General features: G+C 52.2%; 5 protein-coding genes across 5 annotated transcripts; 1 reads left to right on the top strand and 4 right to left on the bottom strand.

Moving 5' to 3' along the window:
• Positions 1-8,075: 8,075 nt before the first annotated feature.
• Positions 8,076-9,559, bottom strand: COL26b_010117 (uncharacterized protein; the record flags this gene model as incomplete). The annotated part of the gene is made up of 5 exons (XM_053182826.1): positions 8,076-8,333; positions 8,389-8,731; positions 8,783-8,872; positions 9,239-9,381; positions 9,449-9,559. The coding sequence occupies 5 exons, from the start codon at positions 9,557-9,559 to the stop codon at positions 8,076-8,078; spliced, it is 945 nt and encodes a 314-aa protein (XP_053033273.1).
• A 700-nt stretch (positions 9,560-10,259) lies between these two features.
• Positions 10,260-11,360, bottom strand: COL26b_010116 (uncharacterized protein; the record flags this gene model as incomplete). The annotated part of the gene is made up of 1 exon (XM_053182825.1): positions 10,260-11,360. One exon carries the CDS (start codon positions 11,358-11,360, stop codon positions 10,260-10,262), a length of 1,101 nt encoding a protein of 366 aa, XP_053033272.1.
• A 2,061-nt stretch (positions 11,361-13,421) lies between these two features.
• Positions 13,422-14,602, top strand: COL26b_010115 (uncharacterized protein; the record flags this gene model as incomplete). The annotated part of the gene is made up of 2 exons (XM_053182824.1): positions 13,422-14,181; positions 14,271-14,602. 2 exons carry the CDS (start codon positions 13,422-13,424, stop codon positions 14,600-14,602), a joined length of 1,092 nt encoding a protein of 363 aa, XP_053033271.1.
• Positions 14,603-14,939: 337 nt separating this feature from the next.
• COL26b_010114 (uncharacterized protein) lies at positions 14,940-16,426 on the bottom strand (the record flags this gene model as incomplete). The annotated part of the gene is made up of 3 exons (XM_053182823.1): positions 14,940-15,005; positions 15,065-15,770; positions 15,825-16,426. The coding sequence occupies 3 exons, from the start codon at positions 16,424-16,426 to the stop codon at positions 14,940-14,942; spliced, it is 1,374 nt and encodes a 457-aa protein (XP_053033270.1).
• Positions 16,427-17,499: 1,073 nt separating this feature from the next.
• COL26b_010113 (uncharacterized protein) lies at positions 17,500-20,415 on the bottom strand (the record flags this gene model as incomplete). The annotated part of the gene is made up of 1 exon (XM_053182822.1): positions 17,500-20,415. One exon carries the CDS (start codon positions 20,413-20,415, stop codon positions 17,500-17,502), a length of 2,916 nt encoding a protein of 971 aa, XP_053033269.1.
• Between the last annotated feature and the right edge of the window lie 2,935 nt (positions 20,416-23,350).

Genomic DNA, 23,350 nt, shown 5'->3' with positions numbered 1-23,350 from the left:
CGTGACCTGTACTATAGTTCTTCCGTTCCGAGTGAGTCCCTGTTGTTCCCGTGATCCTGCAGTACAAATGTCCTGTCCTAGCCGCCCGACGCCCAAGTGGGTCGGTTAACTGTTATCCATGCATAACGGGTCGTAACAGTTCAGAGTTAGACTTGTATATAGTATGACCCTGAGCCTGGCTCATGGTCAGACTTCCATAGCTCTTCAGCAATCAACTTAGTATTCATCCTCAGGATACTCTCAGCTTACCTTCACTACGAATACTCGTTGAGTCTAAGGCTGATCACCTTAGCCTCTGTAGACCTGATCAACTACGGTTATTCAGGCAGCTGGATCAAACTATCGCCACACAACGCCAGCTCTTTAGGAAGGTGAAAAAAGGCTATGAGGAGAAGGCCTTTGAGCTAGCTACCGCCCAGCGCCAGATAGAGCTCCTCCAGGCCAGAGTCGACAATAGTACTACGAGGAAGAGGAAGGCTGTTATATTGGATCCAAACACAAAGTTTGCGACGATTAAAGAGGTGCGGCAAGCCCAGATTGAGGCTGGCGATGCTGAGAGTATGTCAGATGAGTCCAGTGCATCGGAATTACCAAGTGAGGCCGAAAGTTGCATTATAGTGGCATCTAGATAATGTTGATAGTTAATTAAATAAAGTGGTGGTTGTTATGATGGTGATTTTTTGCGTGATCGCAAAGTGGGGGTGATCGGAAAGTGGGTGCTTTGACTTAAAAGGAGAATGCTACGTGCATCTCATCCGGGTCGACATCCATTCTATGGAAAGCTCCAGCGTCTTTCCTGTAGGTCATGTGGCGCGAGCGGATTTCCGACCGTATCTCATTCGCCTGGAACAGTGCCCCTGTATTTATATACGTGGCGGTGTTTCGAGATGTCCCATCTGCCTTTTCGTTTCTCGTGCCATTGGTGTCGCCTGAAGAGAGCTCATACCTAACATGTGTCGCTGTAGTTGGCTGTGCCTCCTGGACTTGATATTGGTAGTCCCGTGCCTGTCCGAGCAGGACCCAGCTTCGAGCAAACTGTTGGCGTGAAAAGATGACAAGTGTCTTCTGATTTCTTCGTTTATCTCCAGGGAGCCATACTTCAAGCTGGGCCGATTCGTGTGCATCACCGTCTTTGGCCATGCGCCAAAGAGCGATTGAAACAAATCCCTCGACATTGCGATGGACTTTACTGATAATTGACGTCTCTGATAATACTTCTTGAATAAGAGACCATATTGAATCAATTTCGTCCGGAGATAATTGAGTTGCCTGGCGTTTCGATTCCCGTAGGAAAGCGACGGCTAACGCAAGATTGAAATATTGCCGCAGAACGCCTCGTGGAGAGATAAGCTGCGTATGACCAATCCATTGGTGAAGAGTCAACGCGCCGCCAGTATTCTTGACCTTTTCCGTCAGCTTCAGGACTTCGCTACTGTAGCGGGGTCTCGTTACAATTTTGACGACGTTGCGAATTGGCTGGATCTCGGAGACGAGGTTCTTGTCGCAGAAGCATTCCAGAACACTGGAAATTGATGACCAAAAGACTCTTGCTTGCTGACTCTGCGCCATGGCTGATCTTTTGATTGGGTGCCGATTGTCGATTGCTGTTGGCTTGAACGAGATTTGTGTCACTTAGCTTCCGATTTTAAGCGGCAGCATGTTGCTGCAGTGGAGTATCTCACGAGAGCAAATCATATGAGGCATAAGCAGAGCCTGCAGACAGCCTGCGTCAATTATCTTCAAGGCTATACCTGCTGCCTTACCCCGCTTCTGAAATCGCTGCCTGGCGTCAATTTTCATCGCATCGACTGCTGTGACGATGAATATTCAGCAGCCACGAAAGTATTCCAGGTCTTGTCGGGCTCGGTGATGGATCCAGCGACTGCCATTGGCGTAGCCTCGGGCGTCATTGCCTTCATTGACTTTTCATGGAAGTTAGTCACTGGTGCTAAGAAACTCTACGACAAGGGAGAAACGCAAACCGCAGAAAATGTGCGCATTGGAAAAATCATCAAAGACTTGAAGGATTTCTCACTTGACCTCGATGGGGGCTCTCTCGGTACATCTAAGCATGAGAAGGCACTGAGGACTCTTGCGAAGAACTGTGGTGATCTTTGTCAGGAGCTCATCGCCATCTTGGATAAGCTGAAGGCCAAGAGAAACTCACGATGGGAAACTCTCAAGACGACGTGGGCTAGCATGCGCAGAGCGGATGACATCAACGATATTGAGAAGCGATTGGGAGAGTACCGTGCGGAGATAAACACAAGGCTTTTAGCCTTAATCAAGTAAGTAAACTTCCCCGAGAGTGACAGGCGTCTGTCTGACTTCGCATTAGCGAGCAGCAGTCCGGACTCAAGTCTCAGCTGGAAACCATCCAAAGCCAAGCAGAGACACTATTATCCTCCTCTGGGGCTGATTTGAAACAGCTCAGATCGGATTTTGTCAGTCTTTTGCAAAGGCTGGAAGAAGAAAACGACGACGCGAGTTCAGTATCGTCCGCAGAAAGTAGTGCTCATCCGGAACTCTTCGATTCTCTCCACGAGATCTCGAGCAGTCTTTCCCGCCTTGAAGGGCTCATGAGAACGACTCCGAAAGAAATACGAATACTGGAGCACCTTTATTTCGAGGGTATTTACAACCGACTCGATACGATTGAAATGGCGAGCGAAAACACTTTTGAGTGGATTTTGAAATCCGATTTAGAGTACCGAACATATCTGAAATCCTCGACGCGACGAGCCTTTGATAGTGGCTCCTCTGAAGGTTCCAGCGAAGATTCCAGTGAAGATTCCAGTGAAGATTCCGGTGAAGATTCCAGTGAAGATTTCAGTGAAGATTCTAGTGAAGATTCCGATTCCGAATCAAAAGGCACGACTATGAAGTACACCATGTCACAAAGACAGGAGCAGTGTATGAATAATGGCAGACGACTGTTCCAGGAATGGCTTTCTGGTGGCGAAGGCATCTTTCACATATCGGGCAAGGCAGGCTGCGGGAAGTCGACATTGCTGAAGCTCATTGTTGGCCACGAGAAGACTACAGAAGCTTTGGAGAGGTGGGCTGGAAAACGAAGGCTTATCGTGGCTTCGTTTTTCTTCTGGCGATCGGACGGCAACAAGTCCCAAATGACTTTAGATGGAATGCGCCGATCCATTCTGTTTTCTACACTTCATCCAATGCCCTCATTTGATACCCATGATCTTGCCGCACCACCTTTCAGCCAACCCGTCAAGCAAAGCACTGGAAGCAGATATGTTGAGAGCACCGAAGATCGAAGAGGCCTTTGACCGCCTCATGGCCTTATCAATAGAGTCGAACGGCACGGACCTTAGCTGGTGTCTATTCATTGACGGTCTTGACGAGTATGATGCACATGAGTACGATCAAAGATTGTTTGCAAGAAGGCTTCGTGACTGGACGAAGTCAAGCTCGGTCAAGATATGCGTCACCTCAAGGCCAGAGGTTCAATTTCTTGACACTTTCCCACCTCACTCCAGAATACACCTGCACGAACTTACAGGCGGAGATATTTATCAATCAGCACGCCAGAGCTTTGAGAAAGATGACGTCTTCCCTCGTGTATCTCAGTTCTATTTGGACCTCGTTGAGAGAATTGTCAAATTGTCCGAGGGGGTGTTCCTTTGGGCCAGACTAGTCGTTAAGCTTCTCATCACCGAGGCCGGCTTGCATGGCGACTACACATTTCTCCGTACAAAGCTTTGTTGCACACCGACTCAGCTTGACGATTTTTACAACAGTATCTTTTCTTCGTTGAGTCGAGACGATAGAAGGAAAGTCTATTTTCTTCTCCTACTCATTGCAACAAACCCATTCAGGAACAACCCGAATTCGACAATATTTGATTACATCGGGCCCCAAGGGAATTTGGAGATCAGCCGTAACCTTACTGAGTACAACTACTACAATGTTACCGAAGTTCAAGAGCGACTCTCGAGACAGATACAGAACCTCACTAAAGGCCTATTGATCCTTGTTCCGGCGAAGAGCGGTAGCCTTTTCTTTGAACTAGGTATCAATGGCATTCGCTTCTTCCACAAGACCGTTAAGGACTATATTCTTACGCCAGCCAGAACATCCGAGTTGGAGGCCATATTCTCTGGATTTGACAAAGACAACACCCATGCCATTTTACTCATGACGGAGATAAGTCGCATGCCTATCTGGCATTGCGGTGCTGAGCGACTTGCGGCTCATCTCTTAGACGCACTGTCCACAGAATCCCCTCTGAGCTCTGGCACAATGCGTATAATCGAGCTGGTATGGAGAGAAAGAATGGCGTCCCTCTGGGGCGGATTTGAGATCGGTTGCAGACGTCTTGAGCTGATTGCATTGAAAGGGTTCTCCGGTTTTGAGAACTCGTTTCCTGCTATTGCTGTGTTCTATGGACAAAGCCAGTATTTGCAACACTACCTTGACCAAGCATGCGCAACTGCGGAGCCCCACACAAACTCTTCAACAGTTTGCCACTCCCGAGACTCACCTCACATGCCTAGCACTATACGACAAGATTCTTACCTGTTGCTGAGCGCAATCTTTTCATTGAGCAACGAAAATTTCAACAGAAATCATTCTCTCAAGTCGATTGAGATGCTAATATCAAGAGGGCACTCAATGAAGGACTTTGTCTCGATCTGTGGCGGCTGCAACGCTGCAAACACCGCCAATACCCGTTTGCTATCTTTATGGGTGATTTTTGTGTATCAGCTGGCTTTGTCCATGCTAGCAGGCACAGATAGGGACAAAGTTCTGCACCTGAATGCCCTCGAGAAGATTATTTCAGCTGAGACGCATGAGACACCGTTCATCCTACTGCAAGAACGCGAGCCAACATGGAGACCTGACAATTCTCATCGCGATACAGATTGGAAGTCATTGCCACGTGTCTATGTTTCAACCATATCCGACCTTACAGCTCTTATTCCAGACTTCCAGACGGAATATTCGGATTGTAAACTAGCCGTTCTCTCGCCTTCACATTGCAAACCCGAGCCCAGGACGGTTCCCGCGTGGCTGAAAGACCGGATTGAGTTTGGAGATACTCACGAAATCAAACTCCTACCTGAGGGCATTCTGTTAAAGCGGTGTTTGAGTTGTAATTCATTTCGAGGACAGAAGTCGCATGATGACGGGAGCCTTTGCTTGCAGCTTCTTGCCGTTCTGACGAAAGAGGAGGCAATCTTTAACCCACCCAATGACGATCCAGCTATTTATGTACCACTTTGGTAGCTTTCGGGATAGCAATTTGATCGGTTTGCCGGCAGTGAAACAGAGCGCATGACCAAATCAAAGTTGCCTAACCCTCAGCTGTCATACGTCAGCATTATTTGGCGATCTGCGGTGCAAAGCCTGCTTGAAAATTCCTGCTTACTGATGATGCGAAAACCTTAAACGGACATCGAAACACTGTAAATTGTATCTTCAATTCTATCTTGGTGTTCCACATCCTGCGTCTTAGTCGTAATTCAAACCATTGGCATGATGAAACGCCGTCATCTTCTGCCGCACCTGTGTCATCGGGCAATTGAAAACTACCTGAGCAGTGAGAATGAAAGCATGTTCTTGCTCTTCGGGAATATTTCGATGCTCATCCTCATTCGGTTTGTCGTTTCCACACGATTCGTTACCTTTGCTCCCCGAACACAGAACTGTAAAGTCTCCAATTTCAGCGCAAATATCCCCGAAATGGTCTCTCCTTCTCCAAATAGCCTGGTTCTGGGCGTTGTGCTTTTGCGCAGTCGATGAAATGCAGTTGGCATGGTGCTCTAAGACTTGTTGTAGTCCAGGTTTAGATACGTCCCTCAATTCGGCTTCCTTGAGAACCCTGCACGTAAACCTTTTTGTTCGATGTGGATAATATCCGGCTTCTGTCAAAAAAAGAAACCCACCACGACTGAACGGGCTGCGAGTCTCATATACCAAAACTGCATAATGTAACGACTCCACCCTGGTCATGGAAATCGTCCCTGGCGCTGATGGATCCATTCCGGGAAAGGCCGCTAGAAACGAGAACCCCCCAAATCCCAATGGGAAGGTCACTAGTACCCTTTTGACAGATTCCGTGTCACCACCTTTTGGGTCTGTGTCGGACGAACCTGATACGTCCTGCGTGATAGTTCCAGAAACGTTGTCAAGACGAATTTCTGTCGGTGATGCGCTGAACATGATCCCAGAACTTCTCTCATTTGCATACACGATTGGCAAATTTGCACGTCTATATCTCGAACCGCCTGCAGAGATAACTGGCACGAAAACTCCGGCCTCATTTGTCGCTTCAACCCAGAAAGGGCTCTCATACTGGCCCATGGCTATCAAACCCACCCGATCGTCGAGGGTAGGTACCAATGGTCGATGTATAATGAAGCTTCTGTCCAAACAGAATGACGCCGCTGTTGTTGTGACTTTTCTACCCCTCGACATGTCGAACCAGAGATCATATTTAGACTCAAAGTCTACTTTTCTGAAATCCGATGGTTTCGTAGCCAAGTATGACGTCGAAGCCAAACCGTGGGGTGTTGACCATGCATTAGTCTGTGACCATATCAAGAGAGTTGGATCCCGTGTGACATTCATAACCAAAGATTGGAGTCGTTCAAAGGCATGAGCGCCTTCACCGTATCGAATAGGCATCTGTACCCCAAAGATACCTAAGAGGCAGTATGCCTCGTCCTCCGGATAGCGTGTAAGTCGTCCAGACGCCCATCACATTTTTTCGGCAGCGGTATATCCCGCTAGCAAATCGGCGCGCTTTTTGACCACTAAACCTTGCCGTCAAAAGCAAAAGCTGTGTGGTACATGGGCGATGGACTCAAGACCACGACTGGTATCATCTCTGGCGAATAGAAACGTCCATTCTCTTGAAAAGAATGAAAGTCTCACGGGCGCTATGAATTCCTGCAGCGTCCATCCACGTTGGAACCATGACGACCGCTTGATGGCTGAAAGTACTGAGCCGCGTTGGGCCCTAAATTGCTCAGAGATGAGATTGTCAATATCGATCACTGGTCCGCAATATTCGACGTTATCCAAATATGCGAAGCAGACTTCTGATTGTTCGTACCATGCAAACATGCAGTTGATTGCCGTGTTGAGTTCTTCGTAGCTCGTCTTATCAATGCACACTGTGTCGGCCCACGCCCATGTGTGGCCATGCTCTTGAGCTTTGCGACAGAAGTTGATGATCTTGGCATAGCCTCTCTTTGACCGCAGTTGCTCGCTGTGCTGTTTCGTGTCGTTGAAGTCTTGAAAGCGGCATTCGTCGTCTTGGTGGCCCCAAACGTGGGACAAGATTGCATAAGGCGGAATTGAGTCCTCTGGGAATCTTTGGAGCTGGAGAGTCTCGATATTAATGAGCCGCATGCCGTGAGGCCGCACTCGATAGACTTCAGACTCGGGCGAGTCCATTCTCTCACATGGCTTGGGTTTTATATGGACAAAGTCGACAAGGAGGGCAGGCGTAGCGAGATATGATCGAAGCAGTAAGAATAAAAATCACCAGGGCGATTGCGGGTGCCGAGTAGTTAAAGCGTGGTATGGCAGGCGATAAATGTTCCTGAGGGGCTTTGCTAGGCCTGAGAAGATCTCCAGAGACCGGTGAAGAGTGCTGAAAGGCGGACCGGTCACTGCAATGCCGTCCTATGTGTGTGGAACTAGGTTTTTAAGAGATGGGTGCTAATATCTTCAGATTGCTTGATTGAGCGGTGGGAGGAAGGTCTTCGGTAGCGTGGGCGGTCATTGTGAAGTTGAGCTGACTTGACCCCTCATTTCGCGATTTCGCGCAACAGATGTGGGGGTGATCAGGCTGCATCAAGATGACCAGCGCCATTAGCCAGTAATATGAAGTAAAGAATATTGTGAAGACTTCTGATTGGATGTCAAATAATGAACCGTCAAACATGACGGAAGCTCCCCTTTCGGCACGTTGAAAGGACCTCCTGCTAATAATGCCGCGATCAATTTGACTGCGGAGCAGCCTCATCGTGTCTGACTTAAGACTATGATATTACTACTGGCTGACTGATCTTAATGGGCGCAACCACAATTGCGATCGTGTTCTACTGCTCCGGCGCCGGGGTGGCATCTAGGGGCTTACGTCCCCAAACACACCTCTGGCGGTAGTACCCATGCAGCTTGCCGGACCGAATCTCGCGGCGGAGCTGAGCGGCGTAGATTTGAATCTCTTCCCTGCTCCAAGTCGACATGACATTGGCCATGAAAAGCACATAGCCCTCGATATCCGAAAGAAGAGTCAATTGCGCCCATTCACCAATTTCTCTCTTCACCGGGTCCTTCGGCCAGTTGCCAATGGGCGCCTTCGTTGGTCCGTTGTCAGTATCGTCGCTTACACTCAGGAGCTGTATATCTTACCTTGTTGTTCCACTCCGTAATGTTCTCGAAACCAGCTCCCTCCATGGAGGTCTTTTGGAGGTTCTCATCAAGAACGCGGAAGGTCCGGCCCATCTTCCGGCCGCCCTCCTCGAAGAACTTGCCCCACTGACCCAGCGCACTAGTCTCCGGGACGGTGTCATCGTCACTCATGATGGCGGGAGAGACTTCGAAACTCTCGAGGTAACCACCTGGCTTGAGAGCCACGTAGGCCTGCTTGAACAGCTCCGGCCAATCCGCGATACTTCCGACGAGGAAACGGACGTGGATGTAGTCGAAGGTACCAGGAGCAAAAGTCCACTCGCGAGTGCAATCCTCGATCTCACTACTTCAGTTTTAGTGGGTATGCAATGAGACAAAAGGCTCTCGTACTTACAACTTGCAGTTAGGAGGAACCCATGTTGGCTGAATGGGCGAGATGTCGGTTCCGATAACCTCGCATTCCGGGTTCTCATCGGCGAAGTCACTGAGCAATGTTAGAGATTAACTGGCATCGCAGAATATCGGTTCCTTACATAGCCCAGATACCTGCGTTCAAACAATTAATGAGCTTTAGTCTCATGTAAGTCGAACCCTTGCATGCTCACCAGTTCCAGTTCCAACATCGAGGGCTTTGGTCAGCTTGTTCTTGTCTATCGGTGCCAAGTGAAGCTTATCGCCGCAAGAAAGTGTCAAAAGATGATGACTGCCGCATGTCAGTCCCTGTCAGGTTCAGTATCACCACTTCATCTCACTTGATGTCCCAGCACTCATTCTGCTGCTCATCGTTGCTCCCCCTACAGCTAGTGTTAGTGACATGATAACCCGCTCGACCGGACTCGGAGCATCTGACCAGTACTGGGCATTTCCGACCTCGCCATGAAATGTGCGTCCGTGAATCTTTCGGTACTCGAGAATGGTAGAGGTGATCGACGCAGTAGAGCTGGCGTTGTCGTCGCCTAGCGCCGAGTCGTTGTCGCCGTCATTAGCAGCCTCCTAGCACGCCGTCAATCATCTCCGGTACCAAGTTTGGGAACGCGGTCAGACCGCCGTGTCGACTGACTCGTGCCGCCTGCACCCAATGCTCAGCGGGCAAGATACCAGCGGCGGCCGCCGCGTCCTGCTGCTGCTGAGCGGCCGCGGTCGCTTGATCCTCGTCCTGTTCGGGGCACATTTTCGATGATGCTCCGTCGTCGTTTCGTCGCGATGCTATGCTTCGTCGTCTGCCGTTCCCTACCAGGCGGAGAAAAGGAGAAAATAAGGCTTCGACGGAAGGAAAGAGTGTGGAACGTGTTCCCACGGGTCACGAGAATGATCCCCGGTCCCTGTCCATCCTATATCAGGGAACCTCCATAGGACATCCCCACAGCGGATAACGCGCGGTCGTGCGCATCCTCGCCTTCTGAACGAGCCCCTCGGTCGCCTGGCTCACCGCATCCACCATCCCGGACTGGGGATCCAGCCAGCCGCCTTTCGGCGGTGGATGGTGGCCTATCTGCCGGTGGTATCAGCTTGGGGTTTTGCAGGTTTTCGACGTGTCATGGAACGCCAAGTCCGCTGACCAAAAGATTTGAATACTACCATGTTCGGCGCTCATCACCAATCCAGGGGCACAGGGGACGGAGATCGACGAGAGTTTGGCCATTCAAGTGGACATCACGGCATTCTTCAGCGGGACTCTGGCCACGCACAAACAGGCATGTTGAGGGGCATGCGAATGTTCTCCACGGCATGCAGCTTTGGCAATGAGGATACCGCCAACCAGACGTGTTCTTTTGGGATTCTCTGATGGATTGATGGGATTCTGGACTCCATTATGCCCGCCCACGAAAAACACATGGAAGGAATACACGTGGGAATTTTCCCGCCTTTTCTCAGTACGTTGCATTCAGGCGCATCTCGATGTACTCCCGGCTGTTGATCGGGTCATACTTCTTGGGTCGCTCGGGCCCGAAACAGCCAGGAACACAATCAACAGTCTTTTCTGAGTCGGCGCCGATGAAGTACGGGATGGAATAACGCGCCCGTGTGACTCGACTGCCGCTCATATCCGTTTCCAGCGGCGGCGCCCGGACTCGATGCATCGTCGACCTGAGCGTGTCGTTGCTCCACCGCTGCATGAAGTCGCCAATGTTGACGACGATCGTCCCAGGTATATACGGCACTGGGACGAAATGTCCCGCTTCGTTAGGATCTTCTACCTCCAGCCCTCCAACCTCGTCCTGGAAGAGCAATGTCATGGACCCAAAATCAGTGTGCGCACCCAACCGCTCAACCTTTCCCGCGCGAAGCAACTTTTCCTCGGCCGGTGGGTAATGGAGGAGCCGAATCTGGTTGTCCTTGTTCACGTGGTACCCCTGGAAGAAGGCCTCGTCTAATCCCATTCCCAGCGCCATTCCCCGGAGCAGGTGGAGTTCGAGCTGGTAGCAGTCCTCGTAGAAGCTGTTGAAGAACGCCCGAAAGCCAGGTAGCGACTCGTCGGGAATCCAAATGTTGGGGAGATGATCATCATCCTCACGACCAATCTCGTATGATTCCTTAAAGTCGGGGATCTTGCGACGCTCGCTGATTTCGTCGGCGTCAAACACCATTTGCGTGACCTTTTCTCGGCCTATGCCCGAGTACCCCCGGTGCCACCATCCCTCTGGGGGATGCGGTGCTTTTTCCTTCTCTGCCTGGGGCAGCGAGAAGAACTTGGCGCTCTGGATGGAATTGTGAGTTGTGATATCATGCACAGACATGAGTCGGGAGAGACAAACCCATTGGAACGCGGCGTCCACAGTCTCCTGCGGCAGCCCATGATTTCTGACATATGCGAAGCCGAAAGTCTTGAATGCGTCGACTAGCGCTTTGCCCGCCTGCTGCGCTGTTTGCGGTTGCGCGCTTCTGAGACCGTCCAGATCGACGAGGGGAATGCTCGGGTGCTCCGCTTTCGAATCGCACGCGGCGCCGTTGGATTGATGCGACCCGCTCATGTTTTCGACATTCGCGATATTACAACGTCGGATTTCAGTAAGAGTGTGTCAAGTATGGGATGAAAGAGAGTTGCATTTGCTGAGGTTTGGATTAGGTTCCTTTAAACCCTCCAGATCCCCCGCCTTTTCGCCTCCTGCAGGATGACGGGATGACGTCGATCGCCGCGAGGTTATTCACATGCAAATCATCATGCGATACAGCAACCACAAACTAAGAATAAAGCGGTAGATCTGCGAAGGATGAACTTTCTTGATGCGTCGGTCGTCTTCTATTCAACGATTGATAAGGAATTATCTTGTCAACATACTGACTCTAAACTCGTTTTAGGATCATTCAAAATTCAGACAACGTCACAGGAATTGACACGTCAAGGCTCCCTTGTCGTAAGGACAACCAGGTCCAGGGCGCATGCGCAGAACCACCGACTCAAGATCCGATAACCTGGGAAGGGGATTTTTTCTGCGGTAGAACGAATCGTATGGAATGATTTGGGATCAACCCCTGTCAACTCGCTGTTTTGAGTGATCCATCTTTCGGAGTCGGGCGCCATGTCCGATACCAACGGATCTTGTCAGATTCAAGTGCTTATTTCGGAACCAACAGCCTTTACCCAATCTTACCAGCGTCTTTGAATAAGGAGATACCATCAGTCTCACCTCAGCAGTGCACATATTCAACGTGCCGTAATATCCGAATCGAATTGGGCAAGCGGCAATCCCATATCCCTCGTCATATTTCTTTGACATTCCCGTTCAAGCCGTTCGCTGTTCGACGCTACAGCGGTTGAGATGGATTATTCCATAAAAGAAGTACATCTTATTCCGCGCCGCAGGTTCGATTGTGAGTAAAAGCCTCACACAGACTCTTGTAATTAGCGAATGAGCTACACGTTTCAAAGGTAGGAGCTCCTAGAGCCTTTTCAACCAACGCCAGAACTCCGAGGCCATTGGACAGGTGCCCTTTAATTGCCGGTTGGAGCGAATTTCAACTGTTCACTACTAAGATAAGACAGGAAGTAGGCATATTTCCAGGGCTCGTCGGGACATGGTAAAGCATGCATTCCTTTTAATCTGCTAACCCCGTTCCCAGACGCGGATGGAAGGTGTTCAAGACAATCGGTTTTCACAACTCCATGGTATCAGAAAACAATAAAGGCCTTTATATTTGATGTCTAGTCATCCTCCTTTGCCCCAACTCTTTTAGATTTGCCCAGCGTCGGTGGAACGGGTGGCTATGAGCTATTGGGTGTCTGAAAACGATGATGATACTGCGAAGTACTGCTGCGGACATTGATTCGAATTATTTCTCATCTGACCTTCAAGGATTTCCGCCGTAGTCGATTCTCACAGAGCATATACGTACGTTTGCTTCAGTCTCAAGGCCATGGCAAGTCGTGTTATCATCGTTGGGACGGCTCTAGGACGGCAATATCAAACTCTGGTAAGCGGGCTGTGAGGAAATAGCCACAGATACACAGTGTCCATTCAACTTAGTTTTCGAGCCGGGAGAAAGTTTGGCAACGTAACCTTTTGCCGAAGGCTTCTTTAGAGTTGCACGTGGAACCCAAACCATTGGGCTGTGGCTTGTTCTGATGCCTTAAAGGACGAACACAAGCGATATTACCGGCTTCGCCTACTTGCGACGCTACATGTACCGTTCACCCAATGACAGTCGGCGAATGCGCGTCGTGTACCTCGACCGTCAAAACAATTTACTGCCTTGCTCCTAATATACACATCTTAAAATCCAATAGTCAGCACTCAAATTACACCATCGCGCAGAGTCGTAGTAAAATAAAAAGCCTCCTATGCGGGAGCCATACATAGCCCTAAACTTTCTATACGCCACATACCCTAAAATGGGGGGAGTGTCGTATCAGAATACATTCTCGTAGCCTTCTGTGGCTTTTTTCAATGTTATCCAGGCCGATTTTCAATTCTTAATATTGAAAATCGGGATGCCTACCACGGCCCTGGCGACATACTTAAGACGCGGCTGCTTGTGCCAAGTCGTGCGCCCATGCCTCATCAAGCAAAACTCCGGATTCCTACAACTTCAAGATGCGTTCCATACTGCCCGCTGCGTGGTGCCTTGTGCTGCAGGGCGCTTCATCTACGGATTTATATTCTCAACTCAGTAACACCGACTTGGTGATCGAGGATGGAGAAGACTTGCATTTGAGCTATGAGATCGGCGTCGAAGGATTCAAGGAGTCGATGCACGAGGACATGGCTATCGCTGCTTTCATCGGATCCAAGCACCCTTTCCCCCAGGGAACTGAGTATAAAAGTCTCAACGCGGACCAATGGGAATACATGCGAGGGCTCATCTGGAGCGACGACCCAACTTGCCTTTTGTTCGTTGACTCGAAGGAAAAGAACAACCAGATGAGCGCCGCCACGGACTTTCTTGGGGAGTTCTTGACCGGCGAGGAATCTGGACTCACGAAGCGGAGTCACTTTGGTGACCTTCAGTTCCTTCACGCCATGAGTTCGCAGGCCAATGAAGACCCTAATGTCACCAAGAAGAACATGATTGACTGGCTGGAGATCATGTACAAACTTGCCATAGGCCAGAATGTGACGGCAACCGACACGCTTGGCACGAGGTTTCCCGATCGATTTAATGCCAGCTCGATTCCCTCGGATGACGTGAGCATCAAGCAACTGTTTCTGGGCACAACTCCGTCCTATCAACATGCCGATATTCCCAAGCGAGCCCTCGGAAATTGCCTTCACATGATCCAGGACTCATATGCAATTGGACACACGCTGAGAAGGCTCAAGAACCCAGAGGATCTCGACGCAAATGACGAAGAAGGTATGCTTGTCAGCATCGATGCAGTGGCTCTCAGGATTCTTTTAGCTGGGGCTACTTCCATCAGACCAATGACCGACAACTCAACATAGGGTATCGCCGATTCAAGCCCGGAAAGTACGCAAAGCTCGGGCCGGTAATCACATTCCACACATATGCAAACCAGTCGGACCGTCATTCTCACTACGACGGATCGAAGCTGAAAAGGGTGCCGAAGGACCTCGACACTTTCAACAACGTCATTGGTGCCCGTGACGGGATCGATAAGTCCAGGAAGCTCATCAACTTCTTCGCCCAGAAGACTAAGTGGGAAGATGGCGTTCGCGACTTTTTACACCAGGAGGTTTTCGCGCTTGACTCGAACGTGACTCTCAGCAACTCGCAGGTCGACGAGCGCTTTGGTTTGCCGGACACGAGCGGCTAGTCTGTATCCGATGCTGCACAGATTGCAAACGCCAATCCTCGTCTTTGGGAAGTTCGTCGTCGGAATACTTGGCTTAGCCTTGGGGTTCTTGCTTCCGGGACTTTTTCTGGACGTCTTCAAGATTTAGCGAGACGGAGAGTCCGTGTTGTTCTTGTCCTTCATAGTTGGGCGTGCGATACATTTGATTCTCTCCAACGAGCGAGTGCAACTACATATTTACAAGGTGTGCCCGCAGGGGATAACCTGCTGTACGAAAGTATAAAGCTAGAAGGGAGAAAATATGTGAAAGCCCGACGCATGTAATTTCAACCCAGTGCTTGAGACGATACACGAAGCTTTAGGTGAGCTTGATCTCGTAAGCAAATGCCGTTGCAGCAGTTGGCGGGTCGTGTGGAATGGTAAGCTGTTAGAAGCATGTTAGTATCGAAAAGCTCCTATCTGCTCGTAAGAGTCAAAACTAACCTCGCCAGCGGAGTAGCTGTACGTGAATGAGCCGAGGTCAAGGGCATCATAGACAAGTCCTTGAGCACCGCCCCAGTCGAACTGATACCTGTGAACTTCCAACGTCCCCTGTGCAGGGAGTCCAAGTTCGGCCAAGCCCTTGAGGACAATATCATAGCGGTTTTGAACGGTCCTGGTGCCCGCAAGGATCTTCAAGTACCCATTCGACAAGACGGCGAAAGCATCAAACTTCAGGTCTGAAGATGCGGCTGTCAACACCTGCTCTCCAACCATGTTTGCATAGTACTTGTAAAGCTGCCATTCTCCGTTGGGATAATAACCCTGATCGTTCTTGGCAACAAGATTGCCCAGGTAGTTGTGCAGATTCTCGCCGCCCTCCCAGTTGGCGCGCAGCCCGCGGATGTTGTGGCGCTCCAATTGTGCAAGGTAGTAAGCCGAGTTAGCAGGGTTTTGTTCATCCGGCCAGGCGTACTCGTTGACGTCGATTGGCCTCTCCGGGAGCCCATACTCGGCTAGAAGAGCGCGAAGGGCAGGCACAGTAGTATCGGGTTCTCGCTCCCATGCCCCGATTTGATGCCATGAGTAGATGTCTGGGGCCACATTGCCCTGGGCGACAGCTTGCATCCACGTTCTCCAGTTGGCGCTGTCTTGGCTTGGTGAATGGGCTGATGATGGCCCGCTGATTCTTGCCTCGGGCATCTCATTCCTGTTAAAACACGTCAGTTGCCTAAGAACGCCTAGCATTTAAGGTAGAACAGACCTCAGTAGTTGAGAAGCTCGAACGTAATACTCCACGTATTGAGACCAGGGACGGTTCCAGAAGCCTTCGAGATCAGGTTCGTTCCAGAGATCAAACACTAGACCGTCGAGCATGTTGTTAGCTCTCACATCAGAGATGAGGCGGCGGATGAAGGCTTCCATCCCAGACCAATCCCCGTTATCGCCCGGGAAGGGAAAGTCAGCAGACGAGCCGCCCTGAGAGCCCCAGATGTCGTGGGGGAGAAGGATGAAGTCCGCATTGTACTTGCGAGTGGTACGATAGTTAGAAAGGGTTGAATCGAAACGGCCACGGTAGCCCTCTTCACCTCCGATTGCCCAGCCGGAAGCAGCAATCTGCGCACCGCCAGCGCGGCACGTCCTGAATTTGATATTGGTGAGGAAGTGGTCGGGAATCGAGTTGTCGGCATCCTGTCCATTGTCCGGGAAGCCATATATGAAGCCGGACCCAAGGAAGGCGGCTTGTCCTGTAGTTTGAGAGACATCGACCGTGGCTGCTCCCGCGCTCTGTCTCGAGGATATGGCTGCCGCAGCTGAGCAAGCTGCCAAAGCTGCGAGATTGGTAAGAATGGGAAGAGCTCTCATTGTGGCAACTCTGAGGGGGGGACTTCTTGAAGGGTAGCTGGTGCGAATGTGGGATTTCAAGAACATTGTGTACTGGCAAATGTCCTATTTAAGTACAAACACAACTGGTATCTTGTACAAAATGTCAAGTCTTCGCCAGGCCATATCACAGCGTGGCATCCCACCGGCTTCGGTAGTGCCATACGATGCCTGAATTCCGGCTAAAGCAATTTAGTGATCTGAGTGTTTTTCTTTCAGCAAAAGGCATCAATTTGCAACTGCTTGGTACTCCGTTTCCCTCTCCACCGGGCTTGGCTCTCTCCCAGCATCAGGTACGCATCGGAGGTTTCCCCGATCCAGGGCTCAACGCCGCCCCACCGGAACAAGAACACAGTGGCACCTGAGCTCACGCACGCAATTATGCTTGCCTTTTGCTGCCCGAGCGGAAACGATAAAGACACTCAATTTTAAGACAGAGATGTGACGATATTAGTGATAACGACGACGACAGCATCGACGAGTAAAGTAACGTAGGTAGAGTATATTACTCCAGCGTCAGCAAATGGTAGAGAAATAGGAGGTCCCCAAAGTTAACGTCCAATATCGTCTAAAAGGATTTCCTTTCAGGCGATTGAGCGAGATATGTGGACGTACAAATGGAAACAACAGCGCAGCCCATGCTAGGTCTGGCATGACCTCACTTAGACATCAGAAAAATGGTAGATGAGCCATCTTCCTGGTCAATTCACGTGTAGATATTGCGCAAGACAAAGCGAACATTGTCAGATGATGTGAATAATGAAGTAAGAATCAATTGAGAGAGTAAGATAGGTTAAGTCTAAGGGGGTAATGTTGAAACGAAGAAAAACACGAAGAGTGATATCCAGTCGCAGTACAAACAGGAAAAGCAGTCTGATATCGTAGCCTCCTTCCATGTACACGGAAAAAACTTGAGTTGCCCATCCCACCCATTCTCCGTATTTCGTACACATGAACAAAAGGAATTAAGTGGTATTGCCGTCAGCACCATGTCGGGTCAGTTTACACATTAAGAGAAAAGGGTGGTGCAATCGTGCTTGAGCGAAACGTGCTGCTTAAGCCTTGTTCTTGCCATCCCAGAGGATGATGCCAACAGACTCCTCCCAGCCGCGACCGGCAGCGATCTCCATGACCGTGCGGCCGGCCTCATCCCTGGCCTCGAGGTCGACACCGCAAGCCTCCACAAGGATCTTGAGGATCTTGGCGTCGCCGTTCTCGACGGCCTGCATGATGGCGTTCCAACCGCGGTACATCTTGTTCGCGTCGGCGCCGTTGCGGAGGAGCATCTCGAGGATGTCGGTGTCGTCGCCGCGGCAGCGGCGGACGGCCTTGACAATGGGCAGGTGCTCACCGGGCGCGTTGATATCGGCGCCGGCCTCGTGGATCAGGAAGCTGGTCATCTCCTTGTTGTCCTCGCGGATGGCGCTGGTCAGCGGGGAGAAGACACCGCCGTTCTTGTCCTCGACGGAGACGCCGGCCTTGAGTAGCAGCTTGACGCTGTCGAGCTGGTTGGCGACGACGGCGCGCTCCATGAGGCCCTTGAAGGAGCGAGGGTCGGGGACCGCCGGGAGCAGCTTCTTGAGGACGTCCGGGCGCTGGACGGACATGACGATGGGCCAGTCGCAGCCGCGCACGTTGGGGTCGGCGCCGTGGGCGAGGAGCTCGTCGAGCATCTCCATGCGGTTCTCGCGGATGGCGGTGGTGATGGGCGTGTTGCCGTCGTCGCCCTTGTCGTTGGGGCTGACGCCCTGGTCGAGGAGCCACATGAGAGCCTCCATGTTGTTGACGCGGACGGCCATCTCGATGATGCCCTTGGGGTTGTGGAGGTCGTTGCCGGCGGCGACGAGGCGGGGTAGGAAGTGGGTGCGGAAGTGAGTGACGCACTTGAAGGCGGGGTACTCGGCGGAGTTGAGGTTGGGATCCGCGCCGCTCTCGAGGAGGAGCTCGAAGATGTCGGCGCGGTTGTCACGGATGGACGTGCACAGCGGCGTGTAGATGCCATCCTTCTTGAGGTTGGGGGAGACGCCGGCGGCGAGGAGGACGCGAACGGACTCGATGTTGTTGATACTGACAGCGAGTTCCATGTTGCCTGGCGTCTTCTTGTTGTCGGCGCCGCGGGCAAGGAGAACCTTGAGGCATGGTGCCTGGTAGGTCGCTGGCCAAAGCATGTGCTTGGGGCCGGGCAAGTTGGGGTTAGCACCATGGTCCAGGAGTGCAGTGAGGAGATCGACTCTGGCGGACTGGATAGCCTCGAACAGGGCAGTCTTGCCTTCCCTGTTCTTGACGTTGGGATCCGAGCCGTAGTCAAGCATGAGGTCGACCAGCTTCTTTGGCGTGCTCTTATTCATCGAGCAGATGAGGACGGTGTTGCCGTTGGCCATGATGTGGTTCGGGTCACCACCGTATGTGAGGAGGAGGTGAACGAAGTCAATCTTGCCGTCAATGACGGAGATGGCCAAGGGAGACTCTTGCGATGAGCCAGCAGAGAGGTTGGGATCAGCACCGTACTTGAGAAGCATCTTGGCCATCTCAACAGAGTTCATCTCAACTGCGGCAAAGAGAGGTGTGATGCCATCCTTGTCAGGAGAGTTGGGGTCAGCGCCGAAGAGCAGCAGGAGACGCACGCTCTCGTGGTCCTGGCAAAGAACTGAGTCGACGAGAACATGGTTCTCGGCGCCCGTGTCTGGTGATACGCCGCGGTCGAGAAGTTGCTCGACGAGCTTGTGGTTCTTGCCCTGGACGGCGGAAATGAGAGAGGTCTTGAGGGCCGGGTTGCCGTTGGCGTTGTGGCGCGGTGTCCAGCGCGGCATCGTCATGGGGTCTGCCTTGAGGCGAACAACCTTGGCCGGGATGCTGTCGGCGATGTTTTGCAACTCGCCGATGAGAGTCTCAGTGCCCGATGAGGACGGGGAGAGTGTGTTATCGGAGTCGCGGAGAGGTCTCCTGTCTGAGATACGGCTGGGGGCATCGTAGGTATCGGAGATGGTGAGATCATCCCGGTTTGACCTCCTGTCCAAGTTGATTCTTGTGGAATGCACACCAGATCCGTGCAGTGAAGGCGGTGATTGGAGGTTGTGTAGTGAGACTGGGGATTGAAGGTCGTAGTGACCGTGCTCTGAGATGGTAATGTCATCGCGGCCTATCCTCCTGTCGGGGATCCTCGTTGAGGCGCCGTGGTCCGACGCGCTGTGATGACTCCTGTTGGAAATGGATGTGCGACGACGCGGGTCCGGCGATAACCTGGTCTCTTGCATGACAAAGTCTGCTGACATCTTCTCGACGAGAGAAGGAGGAGGGAGGTGAGGTGCTTGAGAGGGGAGAGCGGGCAGAGGAGGCAGGGGAGGCGAAGTCTCGTCCGAATGGTCGGGCAGAGTATGTTGGACCTCAAACGACTTGGATTTGGCGATTCGGACGGTCGAGTGAGACTGGCTGATGCGATCGAGAGCAGCGGCGAGGCCAGCATAGCCGTTCCCAACAGCCTCGTCCGTCTTGGAGTTTCCGAGAGACCACTGGAAGACGAGCGCGCTCATCCTCAGCGCGTCCCTGGCCTTGCGTATCGACTCCCTCATCCTGAAGATCTCCTTGTCGGCAAACATCATGCGCCAGCCGCGCTGGATCCTGCCCATGGCACCCTTCTTCTCGTACTCGAGGAACTCAAACATCATGTGGTCGAGAACCTGGAAGTCGCTGTTGGTCTGGCGGAACTTGGTGTCGAGCTCCTTGATCATATCGGCGGGGAACTCCTGGTGAACCCGGGATGCCTCCGAGAGGCCGGCCTCGATGGACCATAGTATGCGGCAGATGTCGAGGAAGTCATTGGCGAGGTCGCGGAAGCCGTGGGGTTGATGCTTGACGTTGGTGAGAAACTCGAGCATGCGGACCGAGATGTTGTTGCCAAGCAGGGTCGCGCGCGTGCAGAGGTCCAGGACGGACTCCTTGGGCTTCGGTTTCCCATACATCGCGGCGGTCATGGTACCTCTTCTAGTAGGATGAGCCGCCCTCGGCTGAACAGACATTAAGGGGTGTCTTCAGACGCAAGAGGGGAGAGAATGTAAGCTGTAAGGGGCGGGCCGTTCTATGGTCAGCTGGGTAGACGGGATAGTCAAAGGAGCTAGATGTCTACAGAAACGCCAAACGGCGGAAGTAAGCTGACAGAGGTGAAAGGCAGGTGAATGAATGCAACAAAAACCAGATCTCTCGGATCAAGAGGCAGCGTGGGAATCGGGGGCTGTTTATCTGTTCTCGTTGCACCCGTGGTTCTCGCAGCTGGATCGACCCCCCCAGCTGGGCAACGCAAAGGCAGAGACAGAGACCCTCCTTCGCAGGGAGCTCTCGGACAGGTCGAGGTCTAGTCGGCGGCCGTCGATAGAGACAAGACTCAAGCGGCAAGCCACCGCCCACGCCAAATGGGGCTCATTGGGAAGAGCAGGCATTGTCCCGGCTCGAGGACCTGAATCGCGATTGCACCTAAGAGGGACAAACACAGGCGTCTGTTGGCCTACATTGGATGGGATGGCAAAGCCGTAGTGCCAGGTACAAGGGAGGTTCCAAGGACTAAGCCAACGCTAGACATGTTAACCCCAGAGACGACCTGCGCTAGGGTGGCCGCTTTGACACAAAGGACCGGAAATTCAGACAGCAAGCCAGCCAGCCTGACTAGGTCCAGACGAGACAAGAGGCAGAGGCGGCTGCGCAAAGACAGGTAGACTGACATATGCCACCACTAGTTGGCACTGGGGCCCAGCGTTTGGGCCCTTGGATTTGGGGGTAACGGGACATGGTTGGATGGCTCGAACTATCCAGGGGAAAACGGAGGACTTTCTCTGCTTGGGAAGTTTGACACGGGAACCAGACGGGAGAAAGAGAGGGAGGGAGAGATGGGAGGAGGGGGAAGCAGCCTCCCAAGTATGACAAACTCGTTCCGAAGAAAAGCAGAGAGCGTTCTGTGGCCCCAATGGCTGCAGCGTTTGTTACTTGTCCATGTCTCATTAGCGCTGGTGGCGGGGAGAGCTGAGAACGGTCTCGGCCACGTGAGGGAGAGTCTTGGCTCAGATTCCGGGTTGCTCATGTCTCTCTGCCCCCGCGGCTGGCTGTCTGCGCTCCGTTCTCAGCCCCATCTTGCGGGTTCGAATGTTCTCCTGAAGGCTCCATTGGACCCAGTCACACGCGGCAGCGAGACCTGACAGCCGATTCTGCTTGCTTACTCTTGCTTGTCATTTTTTCTTTCTTTTTTGCTGTTCCTCGCTTGAGTCGCTTCGGATGTCTCGCATTCTGAGAAGTGACCGATCTGAGTTTGCACATCTTTCCGGGGCAGGATTGCGGGCCACCGTCGGCGGATGCCGATCAGGCCGCCCCTCCATCGGCCAGTGTCCTTTGTGCTGTTGAACTGAGGAGTAGGGGGGCGAGGGGCGCATCGATAGAGACAGTCTTCGGCAGTGAGAGTTGGCGACGTCATGTAATCGCCGTCCCAAAGGCTGATGTTCGGCAGCAGCACCGAAAGAGGCAGAGCCAAGACAACTGACAGCAATAATTTTGCTTCTCATCCACGGGAGATCTCGTTGTGGTTGACTGCAACGCTAGACGGGCACTGACATGAATCAGAGAACGGCGAGCTCTGTGCGCGCGGCCGTCCTGCGCATCAGGCTGCAGGGGGGTCTGTTCGTTTTCTCGGTACATGGATTCTGGTGTCATCTGGTGTCATCTGGGCCCTCAAGGCTGGTAATATCAGATCAGTTTCCTAGTCAGTCACGGTAGTCTAGACCAACTAGAGCGCGGGTCGTTGGAGATTTTTGCACCAGCAGATAGAAAAAAAAATTCCTGCGACGAATAGCGGGACCGAACGTTCGTGATGGCATATCTGGGCGTGTGGGCAGGCAGCTAGCAGCTTTTCAGATTTCTTAGCTGCATGTGTTAGCTATCAAATCACTCGTGTCACCCTTGTTAGCTCAGCTCCGCGATCACACAGCGTTGCCCGTCATCCATGCATTGGCGCGATAGTCTTGCAGAGACGAGCTTCAGCTGACGTTGACGATGTTGGCCGTACCTGGGTGTCCGTCAGGGGGCCAGGCAGGCATTCGACGCCGTGGCAGAATTTTAGCTGCTTTCCATCGCGTCTCCGACCCTGGACGGCGGGGAATAGCTACGACATGCCCCGTTCCAATAGGCGCGGGGGAGGAATTGGCAAAGGGTCGTGGAGGGGGATGTGGTTAACCGTGCGTCTTGATCGACGCGAATGCTACCGCAGTAGTAATCAGTGGCCCACAACTTGTTTTCCCTTGACGGGAGTTCTTTCGAACATCTCTGTCTTATCCGTGCCTGTACCTGTATCTATCTGTGTGATATGTGTGTCTGTGTCCCCTCAAGGATGTGATGACTGCGTGGATGGCAGTGGTTCACGACGAGCGGGCGGGCGGGCGAGCGGGCTTCCAACGGGAGAACGGGAGAGTGGAGGGGAGCTTGGCCGGTCCATCCAAGACATCGATGTTCCCTGCGGCGCTCTGCGTGTCGTCAGGATTTCACATTCGCGATGCCAAATTCTGCTAGAGAATGGGCAATCCGGCCCCACCATTATGTGAGTTTGTATGTGCTCGGTTAGAGCCCAGGTCTCGCGTTGCGTGCTCATTTCAGTTCATGGTTGGCTGGCCCAGGAAGGCCAAAATGCTAACAACGCCAGAGTTCATCTGGAAAAGGCTCCTGATGGAGCTGTTCGTGCTGTTGGTTGGTCTGGTGCTTGGAGCTGCTGGTGGCCGTAGCGGCCGTAGATTGTTGCACCCCTGGCGCCGCAGCATTTGCAATTCCCACCAACACACTCGAAGGAAGGGGACAGACCGGGCTGGATGAGCCGCCGCGGGGTCTCGGCGGACGATGAAAACCAGATGGTGGAGGGGAAGATGGGGGGGCAAGATT

This window comes from Colletotrichum chrysophilum, assembly GCF_026319265.1.
Source record: "Colletotrichum chrysophilum strain AFK26 chromosome Unknown scaffold_104, whole genome shotgun sequence".
NCBI classification, from domain to species: domain Eukaryota; kingdom Fungi; phylum Ascomycota; class Sordariomycetes; order Glomerellales; family Glomerellaceae; genus Colletotrichum; species Colletotrichum chrysophilum.
The sequence above is the reverse complement of the archived record's forward strand: the minus strand, read 5'-3'. Positions and strand labels throughout refer to the sequence as shown.